We start from the raw sequence: 18535 nt of genomic DNA, 5'->3' as shown, positions 1-18535 counted from the left end.
TGGCCTCTAAGTTATGTCTCCAGCAGCATGAAACAAACAATTGCCTGAACACTGTCATTGCAGGCGTTATTCCAGGGGTGTCCAGGAAGACCAGGGTTCTCCGAGGAACCCCTGAAGACCTTGTGACCTTATCTTCTGTGCCAACACATCGTCATAAAAAGAAAAGTTAATTCTGACCAAACCAAGTCAGATGGGCCCACAACAGGGGAAAAATAGTTTCAATATAACATTTGCTGCAGTTGATATATAACAAGCTAATTACTGTATCTAAGTATATAATACAGCAAACTTTTTGCGTGGTTATACAAGCACTCCACCTGTAGAGTCCAAGCAGCACTGGGTTGTTGAACGCGTCATCAGCCACGGCCGTTGGGCACACCTTAAGTAGAAGTAAAACATATAAGAGAACTGTAGCCTATTGTCAAAATGTAACGTCCATCCATCCATTTTCTTCCGCTTATCTGGGGTTGGGTCATGGTAGCAGTAGGCTAAGCAGGAAGTTCCCCACATCCACCTCTCCAACGCTCTCCAGCTCCAAGGCATTCCCAGGCCAGATGGGATATGTAATCCCTCCAGCACGTTCTGGTTTTACACCGGGGTCTCCTCCCAGTTGGAAATGCCTGGATAAACTCCATTGAAGGTGCCTGGTAGGCATCCTTATCAGATGCCCAAACCACCTCAGCTGGCTCTTTTCGACATGAAGGGACAGCGATTCTACTCCGAGCTCCCTCCAGATGTCGTTGCTCCTAACCCTATCTCTAAGGCTGAGCTCAGCCACCCTACGAAGGAAACCCATTTCAGCCGCTTGCATCCATGTTCTCATTCTTTCGGTCACTACCCAAAGCTCATGACCAAAGGTTAGAGTTGGAACGAAGATCGACTGGTAAATTGAGAGCTTTGACCTCCGGCTCAGCTCCCTCTTGAAACAATGTAACATGTTCCTGTGTAATGTAAATGTTTGGGACACCAGTTAAAATTGAGCTCTTGGATAATAATGTGCCAATACATTAATTGTGAAATATCCCCATACAAACAAATGAATAAAAACAATACTTAAAGTTACCATGCCTCCCCAGAAGTCCTGTTGCCTAATTTGTCGTCGATAGCACTATTTCGGAAGATTAAGCTATCCAGGACAGAGCCAGGATATTTAGCCATGTTTGTGATCTGCTGATTGGCATTGCATAAGTTATATACTGTATAACTTGCACATTTGGAAAATGCGTTTTTTGTTTCTGTAAATGTGCTTGTGGATTAAGGGTTAGTGTTAGTTTGTGGATGCAAGCAACTGGTCCTATAACTTGACTTGTGTGCTGTAGCAGTGCAGTAAGCACCAAGGTTAGGACATGACTAAATTCAGACTACAGTATTTCCATTGAGGAAGCTATTACTGTCTGAAAAGAACCAGATGTCAAGAGTTGTAATGTGGCAAGGAGTTCGACAACTGCTGGAGTGGTAATGCTGATTCACAGGTTTGTTATCATCTCTAATTTCTTCAAGTAACAGTAGTATTGCATGACTGCTTAATCTGTTACACTTGAAGACGATTTGTTCACTAAATTGAAACAGTAATTCTTGTGGAGAAAATCCTCTGTGTGTCTCCTTGGCCTGTGTCTTTGTCTTGCTCGGGTGACTGCTGCCATTTTTGCTGGAATTTTCTGCATTTCAACAAAATACGCCACCCGGATTACAGCTGCTTTTAAGAGGCGGAGTAATATCATATCCCTCGCAGTTTTCATAAATGGGATATGTAATCAGTTTCTATGTGCGCATCTCCCACTTTTCCTTCAACCCTCCTATGAATGCATGAGTAGTAAAAGCATAACTTGTTATTCTACACTCCTGTGGGAGGCATAATGTGATTTTAGCCATGTGTTGTCTGTTCATACATACCATGCCATGTTTTTAGGCACACGAAGTTAGGCCTAAAAGTGGCGTGAACATATTACTGCATCTGCCTCTCAATCTGTTGTTTCATTTCCAGTCTAATGTCCAATTCTTACATGAAAAATGAAGCTGAAACCAGAAAAGAAAACAAGGGGTCATTTTTCATGCTCCGACTTGATTGACCAGTTCTTGAGATAACAGAACAGAACAGCTTGAAAAATACGACCTGTATTCTTAGAACACATAATGTGTCAATACATTGAAATTAACTTCATACTGTATATTGTAATACAAATCAGTTTATACCTTATAAAACTGTGTTAATGTTTAAGAAAACATTCACCATTTTTCTGCAGCAGTTGGAAACTTTTTGTGTCAGATTTACAATAGATCCCTTTATAAATGCAAAAAAAGCCTGAGAAATGTCTGCGAAGGTTTAAATAACAGAAGGTTTAAAGAGGATAATACTTTAGATTTCATCATAACCTCATAACATATCATAGAGTCAAAGTAGGGATTAGAGAAATAGGGATTGATCTCTTTATGACCATACAGTCTGATTTTAATCCAATCTCTACCCAGCAGTCCACTGGGATGACACCATATGGCTGAATGATTGGACATAAGCAGACTAAGAAAAAGAAAGAAAAAAGGGCAGTTAATCAGTGGGACTGGTGAGGAAATGGGTCAGTGCCAAGTTATTTGGCACTCTTGTGTTTGAGTTTGTATTTTTTCAAATCAACAACACAAACCACGAACTATTTGTCTGTTAGACTTTGGTCACACAGTGGCTATTAAATATGTCTGGATTTAATATCATTTTGTGTGAAATCCAAGTTATTTTTGACTTAATAGTAATAATAGGAAAAGGCGTCAATCCAAGAGTATAGCACACACATACTGTAACTAATGGAAATATCAGCGGGTAATAACATAAGGTGTTGGTATGTTTGCCAGTTTATCTGATGAGTTGCCACATTTGCAGGCAGTCTAAATAGGTTGCTGCCCGCAACTGGATGGTTTCCAATAATAATCCATTTGAAAAGGGTAGTGAGGCGTTGAGAGTACCAGTCTGCAGACCAGCGCTGTGGAGAGGCAGGTAGAGGAAGAGGTGTGCACATTACAATGAACACAGCACCATAACAGGATGAACAACAAACCCCCCTCACCGCTGGGAGCCATGGAGACTGACGTGGAGAGGGATTAGGCAAATTCAACACAAACAAAAACATACTTTGTATACAATGTGTGAGGAATAGCACGTTTTCCTCCCTGCCGTGTTGGTTTGGGTGGCTGGAGTCAGTGATAATGATGTGTTTTATTTTGGGGATGCCTGGCTGGAAGCATGCAAGGGGCCAGACAGGCGGTGACAGGTCCTGTATTCCTGGTGCAGAGCATGTTCATGTGTCGGTCTGATGTGGATGCTAAGTCTAAGAGACAGACACTGTATCTGGGAGGAGAGCTAAACTCTGGCTCGCCTGATATTTGAACATAAATGGGCCACGCTAAATTCAAACAGTCACATGGCAGCGGATGTCACTGCAGTTCTATTGTGTCAGTGCCTGTAAAATCATTTTAAATTCAACGTATAATGCGAATATGACTTTCTAATCATAACACTATGCCTGAAAAACATAACATGGATGTTGGCACGCTGAAAGATAAAAATAAACATTTACTATGTGCGTGTTCCATTCATCTCTTTAGATTGCAAAAATAATCATTTAAAAAGTTCACATTTTCAGGTACAGCTATTTTCCAATTTGTTAATTTGTAAAATCGTGGAGGTCAGGCCTTTAACCAGTTCAAATAAAATATGTTTACACTATCAAACTATCTTATTCCCTTAATGCTGAAAGATTTAGTTTTCATATATTAATCCACAGCCTCCTCTTTGGTTTGATTGGAGGTGAACACATGCAGGGGGCTGTGGATGTCTGACATGGCTGCCGTTAGATGCCCCCTGGTGCATTGGGGGGGGTCGCTGCTTATATTTGTCAAGGTCAATTAATGAATGCAGGGTAAGGCTGGCAGGATCCCCAAAACGCCCCCAGGGCTCATAAATTATCCAGAAAACACATTAAAAGACAGGATTTGATCTCCTCCAATTAAGATAATTTAGAATTTTTCCCCACCAAATGCCTACATAGCATCCAGTCAGGTGTAGCCTACATCACTCCCTCTCCCTGCCTCCCTGCCTCCCTCCCTCCCTCCCTCCCTCAGCATCCATCCTCCAGCCTGCTACACCACAGCAGTGCCAACAAACCATAGAAGGATGTCCTGCATGGGCTAATTCTCTCTTGCTTATGTTAATGCACAGTTCTCCCTCTCAGAGTGGGACACCTTGATCCGTCTTCCCAGTGATAAAACAAAAGAAAGATTGTTTTTTTTTTTAACGCTCCTTCAGAGGCTCAGCTGTGCGCCCCCCTTCTCCCCACCCCTGCACCTTTAAGGCAATGGAGAGGGAGAAAAGCCGCTGCGGAGAAGGAGGCGAGGGTTTATTCCACAGTGCTCTGAGGCACGGCAGGTTATAAGCGCAGGGACCAGTGTGCGCAGTTTGTGTGTGCGGCTGCGGGGGGAAGATGCGTGTGCTTGTTGCTCGCCGGACGGAGAGAGGCGGCGAAGAGAGAATGAGTTTTCAGCGCAGCTAACAATCAACTCCATGCGCTTTTTAATCCTCGAAAAAAAATCCAACTTTTACGCATTTTGTTCTTGTATCTGAGGTGACATGTTTGGCTCTTTTCCGTGCTTAGACTTCTAATTTATTTATTTATTATTTATTGATTCTTTTCTTTAATCCGATTTTGGAGTCTTTTTGTTTTTTTGTTTTTTTGTTTTAATTGTTTAATCGTGGAGTTGGGTGTGCGCATTGGCAGTGTGTCCTATGCGTCTCCAGCCTCTGACTCAGCAGCAGCAGCAGCGGCACAGCTCACCTGGACCGGAGCGCACCGAGCCGAGCTCCCTCATGTTCCACGCAGAGCAGCGCTCCGACACGGGGGGACGGCTGCACTGAGGCCCGGCGCGGTGCGGTGCGGTCAGTCCGTCAAAGGGGAGACGCACAGTTGTGGATCATATACTATCTCCCGCTGTACCAGGAGACAATCAGCAGCAGCAGAAGAAGCTCAAACCTCCTCTTCATCTTCCTCCAAACGTAAAGGATTGAGGGAGAGAGAGAGGGAGAGAAAGAGAGAGAGGGAGAGAAATAGATATTTGCAAGCTCCCTTTTCTTTCATTGCAATTGACTTGTTGAAAAAAATAAAAGGAAGAAATAACAAGAAGAAAGAGTGCGGGGAGAAAAGAAGAAAAAGCATAAGCTTGGATATTGAACGGAGCGGGGCATGTGGATATTGGCTCTTATCTTTTCCCAGTGCATCTTGAATGGTAGGTGATGCATTTGTGCCCGTTAAACTTCAAGTTTATGTTAATTAACCCAGAGGACTGAGTGTACAAATACTATCTGAAATAGTCTGCAAGCATTTCCACACTGAAGGTATGATTCAATTTTTTTCCTGGAGAATTGAGCGGAGGAACAGGCTGTTGCTATGTCCTGACACAGGCAGTGCATGGGCTTTTTGGGGTTTGATACATCCACATGTACATTTATAGGGATTAAGAACGTATAACCACTCATGCATTTTGAAGATTTAAGATGGAGCTTTGCTTAAATATATGTGTATATATACAGGGAGAGAGAGAGAGAGAGAGAGAGAGGAGAAATGTAGGTTGAGTGATAGGTGCAGCCTGTACTGCACTAGGAACAAGGCATTTAACGTATTTTTTTAGTTTAGTTTTTGCACAATTAATTTTTAGAGAATTCAAGGCCTGAAATAAAATCTCACAATTATTTAGTTTCTCTCTCAGTTGGTACCAGAAATAATTATTTATTCTCTCTCATCAAACTGCACTGGGCCTCAGTCTAAGTGCATTTGCCTACATCATTTTTAGATGCTAAATATGCAAATTAACAGTTTTCAATCACATTTTCATGTATGTGGCTTATGAGAAAAATTATCTAGTAAATCTTTTAGTAAATAATTTAATTGTAACACATTTGCACGTTTACCTGGTGTATTTGTTTGTTTAAATCTCAAACCTACCTATGAATTGCATTCAAACAGAAGAATTATTTACTTAATGAAACTGAAATATTTTTTTAATTGACATGAAGTTAATTTTTAATTCAGAAATCCTCTCCTTAAGCAAGAGGTATACTGATGAAAAATGTGCTGTATTTACTTGCATGCCATAAGTTTTTTTTTATTTTTTTTAATTAAATATGAAATTAAATAACATTAACATGACTATATTGTATACATTCTGTTAGATCTATGGAGGGTCCTCTGAAAAAAGGATTAAATAGGTTGGCTGTGCTTTTTTCTGGCATTGCACCCGCCATATTAGAAGCACAGACATGGAGTCATTTTGGATTGGAAAAAAAATGAGACAAGCCCTATCACCCTTGCCCAAGTGCACATCTTGCAAAAAGCATTTTGTGCACAGTAAAATCCTCAAAAGACAGATTTGATAAGTAGCAATGGTGTTTTGTTTATTTTTTTATTTTTTTTATTTTTTGGATTGAGGTTGACTGATTTTTTACAGCGAATACAACAAGGGTGTGTAAGGAAGGGGGGGTATGAGGAGGACAAGGGGCTGTGGGTAGGGGGTGGGAGGTGCGCGTGTTGGGGGGCAGAAATCAGCTCGAAAGAAAATTGGGGTATTTAGAAGATCTTTTGAAAGGTACAAGGAGGGAAAAGGGTTAAAAAAATCAAAAGTGGACACAATGTGAACTGAGAGTAGATGGTGATACGTCAAGCAAAGATGACAGGAAAACCATTTTGTGGCCATGCTAAAGGGTTCAATGAAGGCAGTGGTTATTTATAGGAGAGAATGGAGTAAAAGCTGTGACGGCGGTGTAGCAAACATTTTTTTCTGTAATTGAGGCGAGACATTTTGAAGAGACGGAGAGGACGCCGATGTCCATTTCAAATCTCCCTCAGTGCTGTGCTGAAACGTCTGTTTGCTGAGCACGATCTATCGCTTTGCTTGTGAATGGCTTTTTCAGTCTCTTTGGTCCAGGCAACAGCGTTGCAAAATGGCTGCTGCTAGAGACATCTACATGGAAACTTTGAATGGCAGCAACAGCACTTGTAATTGTGGTGAATGCTACATTTGTGCTTGCTGCAGATGCAGTGCCTTTCACATGGACGGACTAGGTTCATTTGACGCTGACCTTTTCCATTGATTCAATGATTTAAATGTTGGTTTTGTGGCAGAAACTAAAATTATCCAGAGTGCATTATGACAATCCTCTCTTTGTATTGTGCTTGTGTCTGTAGCATGCTAAATTGACTGTAAGCAAAATAAAAGGGCCGTGTTGTTGATCTTAGACCAAATTCTTTCTGCTGCATATCTGCTTTCTCCGGAAGACCAGCAAAGATTAGTCGTAATGAAGAGTCTCCATCAGAATGGTTAATTTTGCGCCTCTTCTGGACAGAGAGATGTAGCTTCCTGAAATAAAGGCTTTTAGGGCTCTGGTCCAGTACAGGCTGCTGAGGTTGTCTCTATGGAGACCTGGGTAATGAGTGTTGTTGCAGTGTGGGCTTTGGGCTTGAGCAACACTGTGCTCTGTTCAGGTGACCCTGGCAATGCTTCCTGATAGATTTCACTGTTTCCTGATAATACTGTAGATATGGGAGTAACATTTTATTTCAAGACTGATTTAATTTTTTTTGTCTGTTCATGTTATCTTTTGTCTTTTTATGTAGATATTTGTATTTGCATTGCCTGTTAGTAGATTTAAAACATTACATCTTCTATCCACCTATTTGCACTGCAGCTGTAGTTCGAGTTAGTAGTAGTCATTTATGAATAGTACCTACCAACTCCATTTTGCTCTGAATTGCCGTTTGCCAATTTGAGGACACATTTTCAATCTCATCTACAGTAGATATAAACAATTCACTGCTGCAGAGAGTAAAATATGCTGAAGAGTTCACTTCAGTGATGCTTGAGCTTCTAAAGTGCTCTTGCAAAAGTGTCTATTAAAACCTAAATGGAATACGAACAACATATTCCAGTTATGAAGAGATAAAATTGGGGAAATGGCATAATGTTGTTTTTGCACAGCTATGCCGGGGGGGAAATCTGACACATGCTCAATTGGACACTAATAAGCTGTGTAAATATACAGCAAAGCTCCTCAATTGGCTCTTAGCATCACTGTGCACGGGTATTTTTAGGTTCCAGCTTAGGACAGCGAGGGGCTGCTGGAGAAATGGTACCTCCGCTTATTAAAACACAAGTATTTTCAGTATGGCTTAATTCAGACATCAAACATGATTAATGATTAAGCAGAATTCAGTTTCTCTCAACATTTCTTCCCAGGTCAGAACATCATAGCAACAGACTGAACACAGGAAACTGTCTCAGAGCAGCTTCATGCTGAAAAACGATTTTGGGGGATTAAAGATACAAAACCCGAGCTTCTGAGTACCTGTCATCAGCAGTTAGGCTGTTCATTTTGATCAGGAGTAATCGTGCTCCATATTAACCCCGAGAAGCTCAGAAAGGAGTCCCGGGTTTGTGAGGAAAATGTCAAATGTATGACCACAATTCAGTCATGCTCATCCATGTCATTTTACCAGTTACAGTCGGATCAACTTATTGATTTTAATATCTCTGTAGTTTCCTGACTCATCGAAAGGGTATGTTTCAAGACATGGGTTACACCATCTCCCCAAGAAATGACTACTAATTTATCATCAGTGTAATGAGAAAAGGTTTTTAATGAATGTATCTCCCAAATTGCAGAACATTCGCTCTGAATGAATCTGTAAAAACTTTGGTGGCACGACTTTGTTTTGACCAATAATCACCAGTCAAAACAGCACTGCTTAGAGGTCACATTAAGGCCAGTGGGAAACTAGGCCTGCGCAGGCTACTGTCTTTTGGTATACATCTGTCACTTCACATAGAGCCACGACGGGTTGACAGAGTCACAGCAACACACATCAGCCAACAACAATTGAGTTCAGCTCTTCAGTCGCACATTAATATCAACACAATGTAGGCCAATGGGAATTATTTATTTATATTATTTATTATTTATTCTATGATTATTCTTTATATTATTTTCAACTCGATGTGTTATAATGAGCAGAGCATACTGGTTATAACGTGTATTCTTCACAATATGATGTTTGACAGAGGTGGAATATCCATACATTCATTTAACCCACATTTTGAACGTGTTTTGTTAATTATTAATTAATTATGTCTTTGATTTATGTTTTTAAAAGTTTTAAAACCAGACTTTTCCCTTACAAGACTGGAAACTTTTAGTGTTCTGCTGTTCTCAAAATTTCACATTATATATAATGTTTAATCATTATACTAATGCCGCAAAATATTAGTGACACCATCTCATTCAGTAACATGTTTTCCAGTGTTGGAATTTAGGTCATCACTTAAATTCTTTGCTGACTTCATTTTTTTTTGGTCACTTAAAGAAGCACAGTTCAGGTTCAGGAAGATTTTTTTGTATTATTATTTAGTTTAATTATGGATGAGGCTTAATATCAGAAGGTATTAGTGACATGCTGTTTTCGTGGACTCACTAATCACTCCAGGATTTGTCAGTGCCATCGGGTCAAGATTTTTGTGTCGCTCCACTGTGTGTGCTCACGCCCGAGCTTGGCTGTTCAGACAAGAGTAGACTCAAGCATATGTTAATGGATGCACATTGAACTGTTAAAGGTTTCATTTAACCCAGACCAGAATGCTTAAGGAGATGATAGTGTGTAGTGAGGCAGAAAAAGAGGAGGAAGAGAGGGGGAAGAGGGACACATGGAGTCAGCTCGTGTTATGTGGTATCTAAAGCTCAAAGAATCATATCAAATCAGCCTGGTTTTCCATGCAGAAACAAGGCTATTATAGACATGTTCCCATATATCACACAGTTATACTCTTTGACACTGATGGAGACAACAATCTTCATTGTATATCTAATAGGAAATAGACAAAGCTTTCACTTTATCATTTTGTCCAGTTATAGTTCATAGTTTTGTGTATCAAGTGTCAGACTTAGTAATAGAGGTTGCTATAGCTTTTTATACTTGTACAGCATGGTTAAATAATGTTAAACTGCTGCTTTTGCTGGTGATAATTAGTGATGCAGCAGACATGAGAACAATGTGATGATTAATTAAATGTCAGCAAAATCTGAAGTTGAAATAATAAGGTCAAGGCAAATGGGTTGAAAAACATTGCAGTCATTTGAAAGACTGTTATTACAACATATGGCAGGAGGTTCTCAAGCTTGTGAATGTTTTATAGATGAACATTGTTACAGATGCTTATAAACATCTGGCATTCATACACATCTGCCACCTCACATGGACGTCAGAATCACGGCTTGTTTTGTTACTTATCAGTTGTTACAGTATTTTGATCTAAAACCAGAGAGCTTTGGTTTATTGGTTAATTTGAGTCAATTTAGTTTGAGTGACACAGTTAAGTTTGGTAGATGAGAAAGCTTCTTACTAGAGTCCCTTTGAGATTTTTTTGTGACATGTATTTCCAATTTTTGTTCAAAATGGCTTTACATGAATGTGTAATGGTACAGTAAGACAGTGATATTGGTGAACCAAAGATTTAGGCATCTGTTGACTGGACCAGTGACTTAACAAGACGGCAATTAGTTGTGTTGTTTGTGTCTGTAGGCTTTCATTATAAAATAGGGCAGTAGGTTAATGCTGTGGCCACGCAGGTACAGCGAGACGTAAGCCAAGTGGAGCTCAGGTCATTCTTTAAATGAAGGACCTGACCAGTGCTCTTTGCTCACTGTCCAGGGTTTCCTACATTAACCTGAAGGATTCTATTGAGAGTTTATGTTATAACACTCGATGTCTTACATGTCAGATAAAGATGTACCACACAGCAGACTATTTTTGATTTAGATAAACTAAAAAAACAGATGGTTACTCGCTATTCTCCATACAAACCCATACAGTGACGATTTGGGGCTGTTTGGCAGGTGTAGCTTAGCTGAGTTGATGCACTGCAGCTGCTCGATAGCAGAGGAACCTGTGATATGTTTGCCTGTTGTGGTTGTGGTCTTACTGAGATCATAAATGCAGTGGTAATAAAAACAAACAAGAAAACAGTTTTATTCTGTTCACATAAGTTAGAACAGAGATGTGCTTAGCTGCTGTTGTCAGGTATGAAAATATGAAGAGGTAGAGCCAGAGGTAAAAAAAAATGTAGGAAGAATGAAGAGACTTTCTCTGGTGTCATCTGCACATTAGGACTAATATTGACATGCAAACAAAAATTACATGGTGACATTCATAAAGTTCAGTGAAACAGGCAAACTTTACTCCAGAGATCTGCATTTGTGTTCATTATTACACTAGAAATTAGTATTGACATTCAAATATTAATCCAATGGTGCAATTTTTTTTATCTTACCAAGTGATTTTAATGTTCATGCTTTTCACAAATGTTGCTATTCAGTGATTTTACTTTGAACATACAGTATCCCCCCCAGTACACGTTTTGCATATGTTAGGTGTGAATATTTAGGCTCATTTGTTGATAAGGTGGCATGAATGTGTTTTTCTAAAGCAAAATACTATAGTTGCACGATGTACAGTATACTACTCTTGGCAGAAGAGGTTGGTTACTGAGGTGATGGAGTTGTTGCCAAACAACCCCCACAGAGACTCTGCCTGGTGGGGTTTCTACATGTCCTTGTTGGATGTAGACACCTGTCTGCATGCACAGAGACATCAGCTTCATATGTGCCAAATTTAATACTGCTTATGTATACAGTATATTCCTGAGAAGAAGAGACTGAGTGAAGTTTGCTGACACAGAGACATCCTCCCCTTTCTTTATTCTTTTATTCTTTATCCTTATCGGAGTACATTTAAATGAGCTCCACACTGTATGTACAGTCAGATGGTGCTGGAGAAATATCTGTGTGAGCATGTGCTACTCCTCTCTCTCTCTCTCTCTCTCTCTCTCTCTCTCTCTCTCTCTCTCTCTCTCTCTATATATATATATATATATATATATATATATATATATATATATATATTTATATATATGTGTCTGTGTATATTGTAACAATCAGAATAATGCAGCAATATACAATAAAACATTTGTAGCCCAGTGACATCTCATACTGCTACTACTACTTTTCTGTTTATAATGTGCAGTGTCATATCACTTACAAGACACAGCATTTCCTCCATGTTTGTGAGGCCAGAGTCAAACCAAAATTCTTAGTGAATTCTAAATGTTGTATCCTTGAGACAATTCTGGCAATTCACATAACATTTCCCACACAGTATGTGAATCTAACAACAAAGTAAAGAGCTGTCTTGCACTGCCATGATTAGCACACAGCATTTGGTGTCTGAAATTCTTTAGAGATTGAAAATTCAAGACGCATGCAAAAAGCTTTAGGGGATCAAATAGCACACGTTTCATTTCAGTTCAGTACCTATATAACACGTTATAAATGACTCATGTAGCAACCCACCTATTTATGCTCTTTATTCCCCAGTCATAACAGATTATCCTTGCTGAAGTTAAAGACTATACAGTAGAATGTGATTTGTTACATGCGAAATGTTAATATCCTGCCAGAAAACTCTCAACCTTAAAAATCCCCTCCAATTAATATCAAGTTTTTAACCTTGTTAACGAGGTTAAAACACACGAAAAACCCTTTAACCTTGTCAATAATGATCTTTCAGCCCCTGCTAATTACAAGCTAACAAAGAACATAAACAAGTAAAAGATGCTAACAGTTCTGCTACGGCTGCTAGTCGCTGATTTTGGTCACAACAGACTCTTCATGTGAGTCTGCGTCTGACAGAGGCTCAAACTTATGGCAGAGTTTCTATACTTATTTCCTCTGCGCACTGATCTTTCACCAGTCAACCTAGCGCAGGCAGCGGTGGTGGGCGGGGCACAAGGCTTGATCCAGAATTTCTCAATGAGGAAGTAAATGTAGATGTGCTTCTTAGATGTGTTTTTTGTTTTTTTACTTTTTATGTGGTAAAACCATGTTAAACAGAGCAAAGTCTGGAGAGGAACTTTAAGATATGAGTCTACAGCTGCTTTGTTATCTATATTATCTGTCAACATGGCTGGAGCCTGGTAAACTGGGCTATTTACAATATTATTATATATATAATTTAACAAACAACTTCTGGGGAGGTGAGGCACTGACAGTGCAATTAATGAAAGCATAGAACATTTTCAACCAGAAACTCTCAAGTGGTCAAGTCCCTGTGCTACAATATTCAGAACAAATTAGGTAGAGGACATTTCAAACACAGCTTGCTATGTTTGTAATATCTTTCAAACATAGCAACCTAGCGGACAGGATGGTGCTTCATCAGGCTCAATGGAAAGAATGGGAATAAAAATAAATGAATAAAAAAGAATAAAAATAATAATATTTATATCAGTTAATACCAAATCATAAAAACTAAACATAATAATATTAAATCATTTTATTGTTTCAGAAATAAAGTGATGTTGCCATTTTTGTTGTGTTGTAGTGAAGAAAAGCTGAACAGTAAATCATAAAAGTCGTTATCAACAAGAAAAAATCAAATCAGGACCTCACTGGCAATTTCTTCCCCTGTGGCTGCCGACTGGACGTATTCATTAGGCATAACCAAACCGTGCTGATTAGCATTCAAAATCCTGCTCTGTTCCTGTAGCTCGAAATGTGTAACATTTTCAAACATTCTGGCAAATGTTCCATTAAAGTGTTGCTAGCCCCCAGCTCCATTCCGCTCCACTCTCCACTCTATCAGGCCTTTCCCAGAAGTGATTATGCTAATTGCTGTTTGATCAGATGATTAAATTATAATTTGATTAATCCCGGGCAGTAAACGCTCTGAATACATTGATGTGTATTTTGCTGCCTAGCAGTGTTTGCAGAGCCCCCTTGTCACCAGGCAGGCAGTCTGAAACACACAATCCAGGCATAGGACAGGGAGAGATGTATGTGGGGCTGCACTGGGAAGTGGTTATGAACATAAATGAAATGTTGCTCGCGATGTACTGTAGTCTGGTAATCACCGAAAACATGATGATTAATAAAGGATGACTTTGTCTGTGTGCAGATTGAGTGCAGCTCTAATGCAGATAGCTGCCATTTTCTCAGTCATTGCCTATGTCTGTTACTCTCAATTGACCGTGTATCCATCAGGGTGATTTATAATCTGCTGTACAGACAGCCTCCTGTAGGACTCAATGAGTAGGTTCTGTATGGTGCGCCCATTATGGGATTCAATGCCACTGTGGTATCACATGGTGTATTTTTAGAATGACTGTTCTGTGATTTCAGTCTTGTTTTGCTTCCTGATTAAAGGTAAATTGAAGAGTTGGATGCACAAAAACTTTAAGATGTGCAGACAGACAGATCTGCGTCGACTGGTTCGCTGATTGCATTGTAGCAGTAAGGGAGGATTCTCTCCTGCAGTGGGGTTACTGAAGATGAAATACTCTCGCCTTTGAGGCAAATGGAAGGCTGTTGAAGGGGGGGTAGGAGGGGGTGGAGGAAGAGAGTGTTGGGCAGGAGGGGGTTGATATTTTTCTGCAGCTGAGGATGGCTGTGAGCGGAAAGGCAACGATGTCTAGTCATCTGACCCACAATCCCATTTAACCCCAGGACTTTGATTTGCCCTCCATTGTCAACTGCCAGCTCATTCCGCCTTTTTGTTTCTCTCCTGCAAATGGCTTTCATTTTTACCACCCTCGGTTAATGCAAAAATAACATGGCATTTAAACAGAATTCATTCCTGTTGTAAGTTATTAAAGCATCTTTCTTTTATTGTGATAAGTGATTCAGGCAGCACTGTATTCTGTTTATCCATTTTGATGCAAGTAAACCGTTGGGATTTTTTTTGTAATTACTTGCTAATACACTGCATATTAAACACCATGATGAAGTTATAAGAAAACATATTTTACAATCTTCTCTATAAGGCTATAAAGTAAATCAGTGTAAGTAGTCCTGCTTTAAAAGAATATTTTCCATCTTCTGTTTTTGCACTACTGAACGGAGTTAGTCTCCAGCCATCTTCTTTTCAAAGTTCTCTTTCTATAATGATAAAGAGTGTGTTTTAAAATAGCAAATTTTCATCCAAATGGGCCCCTTTATAAACTGATGCAGCATCTCACTGTGGATCACTGGATCATAACCTCAAATGAGGCCTAAGGTTGCATTTTTGTTATGTAAGCACAGTCTTCATATCCCACACACCTGTTATAGTTGAGATGTGTTTGTATATTTGGTAGGCTTAATGGTGCAGACACACAGGTCAGACATGTTGTCTCTTTTCTTTGATGCAAGGAAAATGATCCAAAATCTTCTATCTGACAAAATGGTCACATGGCAGAAATGGACACGTCACCCGTGCGTTAAATGGGCTCTTTCCACTGGAAAACAAGTCAAACCAAACAGCAGCAGACAGGCTGAATGCATCAGTGCTGCCTGAACTTGAGTAAACATTTCCTAGTCATGTTTTTGGCCTGTGGTTTACCACCCATGTTGCATTTCAGCTCTCAGTCATTCATGTCAACATGTTTAGTCACCACATGCCCTCAGTCATATGTCAAAATAAATCAAATTTATTCATTAAAACATATTACATAAATATATATTACAAACTTTCCTCTCAATTTCTTCTCTACGTCACAGAAGAAATAAAGTAAACCTGAATATTCAGGTTGATATGACATGTATGCCGTGCTGTATAGTAGTACAATGCTTTATGAAGATGATCTTCAAGCTGTTAGCCTTCCTCCTTCAGCTAATCTCCCCGTTCATCCTTCCCTGCTGGGTTTAATGTCCTCCCTCTCAGCTCACCTGAGATCCACCTCCTCTCTCTCTGTCTCTCAGCTCAGTCAGAGTCGCACTTGACAGTACAGAAAGCAGAGGTGGGTGGAATTTTACTGAAATAGAAATATTGCCACTCTTTTCCTCTCTAAAAGCATGCACAGTGTTTATTGTGCTGCAATATATTACATGCAAATTTGAGTCAAGTACTGTAGAACTGTTCAGACGAGAAAGTCAATAACTAACAGCTCTAACTTAAAATGAGTGCACTTAAAATATATTCCAGCACTTTGTTGAATGAAGACAAGAACTAAAATTTTATATCACCAAGTCTCGGCACCACCAGGCAAGACTGCACTTTGCTGGTGTTAACTTTCTTGTCATGTGTAAGACAGTTAATTCATCAATGACTGTGAGTGACTGATGCCTTTGGCCTTTCATGAATACAACTTCTAGTTATTTAAAAGGGGAAGTGAACAATGAAAATGCTCAAGTTAAAGGAATACTTGAGCATTTTTGGAAATAAGTGTATTCACCTTCTTTCTGAGAGTCAGGTGAGAATATTGATGTCATTAATGTCACCAAGCAGCTGGTGGGTAGCACAATCTGCTTACAGTACCAGCACCCCTCAAGCTTACTTTAGATAACACAACACATCATATCTAATCTGTTTAAAGTGACAGTTTGGGTTATTTGACGTGGGGTTGTGTGAGGTAGCTATATATAGTCAGTTTATTACCTGCAGTAGATTCAAATCAGCAGGCTCTCAGTTTAAAGAAGCAGCAGGAGCACAGAAGCTGAGTGATGTGCTGCTATGGAAAAAAAACTAGTTTGAGCCACTTTAAAAAATGCCCACAGAAAAAAAACCAATATCAGTTGAAGTGTAGCTTTATTTTATTTTCGCCACTTTATCTTGATGTCAGACAGTCCTTTCCTTTGGAACTACAGTTTGTGAACCATTGAACTACCGTGTTACTACGCAGACAATGACGGGGGATATGTGTCTGACTGTTTTTCAGTCTTATTGTCACTGTGAAGACACACACAACACGCGTAACACACAGCCTGTCTGGTTGTCCTGTTTTTTGTATGGATTAAAGATATAGCATGTCAATAAGTGAGCTTTAGAAATGTTGGTAGGTGGATTTTGTCTTTATGTTAAGCTAAGCTAAATGCCTGCTGGCTCTAGCTTCACATTTATTGTACAGATATAAAAGTGGTATCAATCTCCTTATCTGACTTGTGGAAAGAAAATAAATGAGCATAGATGTTTTCCACAATGTCAAACTAGTCCTTTAAGATGCAGACTTGTACAAATAATCACTGATAGTTGTTGAGATGATTCTCAAAGCCTCGAGTGTCAATCACATGGTGGCACTAAAAGAAACCAGTAATTTTCATTTTCTTTACCAAAGTTTGTGCCAGTCCTTCTAGCAGATGTTGGGATATTTCAAAGGATAAGTGAATGAATTGATGACAGTGCTAGAGAAAAGGTCAGCAGATCATCAAAGTCAGTAGGAACTCTCTGGGGACCGTGAATGACTGCACAGAATTTCATGACAATCTGTTTCATTGCTGTTGAGATATTTCAGTCTGGACTGACCAACTGACATTGCCAGCCGCAGAGCCAAGCTGCCAGAATGGCTAAAAACCTGCTCAAGGAAACCACAGTGATAATTTACAATTACTTGGTCACTTCAGCCGAGAGTAATTTAAGAACATTTGGATTGCATGGACTAAAAATGTCATTCAGTGTAATGTGTCAGAAGACAGACATACATGGCTACTGTATGTAATGGGTTTTAAATTGGCTTTGTATAAAGCAGTATGTGAGCTAACCTCTGTGCCTCCAGAGCTCTGAAGTAACCAGCATCTACATCAAGCTCTGATTCACACTTTGATATTCATGTGAAATAATATTAGAAGCTGCTACATCGGGTACATGCTGTCATTTCAATGCTGTGTCACTTAGGAAGGGTAATGGAGCATTATGAATGTCTCATATGGTTGTTTTTACCTCTTTCTCTTCTTTCTCTTGATGTGCTTTTGCATATTAGCCTCGGTGCCAGCAGCTAGAGCTTGTTTACTTACTCACAGGATTTTCTCCCCTTTTAGCCATCACTCGCTTTTTTTTCTCTCTCTCTCTCGCTTCCTCTGTCTCAGTTGATTTGGAGTATTTGTCCATTTCCACCTTGGTGATGTAACTGATTAAGGTCTTCAAAGTACCCAGTAGGTGGGAACTCCCTCCTCTCCTGTTGGTGCTCATGTAAATGAGCGTTCATATGCATCAACTAACCCACTCCACAGTGACTCGCCTCTCGCCCTCCAGAGAGTTGACATCAGAGGAGGGTATCATTGGTTTTACATAGCGGCTGTATGGCACTGAGCACACCGCTCAACATTATTCATGAGGGCAAATTGGGAGCCAATGATTTGGGAGAGTGAGGGGACCCTGTTCTCCGATCTGTGCATCTCGGCTCGGCGCAGCACTTCTCTTTACCGCTTATTGTGTAAGCCCCTAGGGCAGGAGAGGATGAGGGGAGAGGTTATGGGGGTTGGGATGGCAGGGGGGGTTGGATGCTTACTCACTGTCATCATGAGGCCATCCTGCCCCCCCTCCTCTATCCCTCCCCCTTTTCCATTCCCCCAGCCCCCGCTCTCCCCTCCCTAGGCGGTCTCTGCAGAGCTCTGCCTTAATTACCTGCATCGCCTGCCATGAGCTGTCAGTGTGGCTCAGTGCTTGTTTGCCCCAGTGGAGCTGCCCTAATGTCTTGATGCCCT

The 18535-nt window shown here is 40.1% G+C and overlaps 1 protein-coding gene across 2 annotated transcripts in view; it reads left to right on the top strand.

Moving 5' to 3' along the window:
* Positions 1–4298: 4298 nt before the first annotated feature.
* The window catches only part of dscama (Down syndrome cell adhesion molecule a), a 90896-nt gene continuing 76659 nt past the window's right edge, over positions 4299–18535 (top strand). The window contains exon 1 of one of the 2 annotated variants that reach the window (XM_023417724.2): positions 4299–5268. In XM_023417724.2, coding sequence (XP_023273492.1) covers positions 5226–5268 — 43 coding nt within the window. In that variant the 5' untranslated portion in view covers positions 4299–5225. The remainder of the gene's footprint in view (positions 5269–18535) is intronic. The other variant, XM_023417723.2, reaches the window with a different exon arrangement.

The sequence above is a fragment of the Seriola lalandi genome, unplaced genomic scaffold, assembly GCF_002814215.2.
Source record: "Seriola lalandi dorsalis isolate HSWRI2012SDOR001 ecotype SW California unplaced genomic scaffold, Sedor1 jcf7180002054577, whole genome shotgun sequence".
In the NCBI taxonomy this organism is placed as follows: Eukaryota; Metazoa; Chordata; class Actinopteri; order Carangiformes; family Carangidae; genus Seriola; species Seriola lalandi.
Note: the sequence above shows the minus strand (reverse complement) of the source record. Positions and strands in the feature narration are given on the sequence as shown.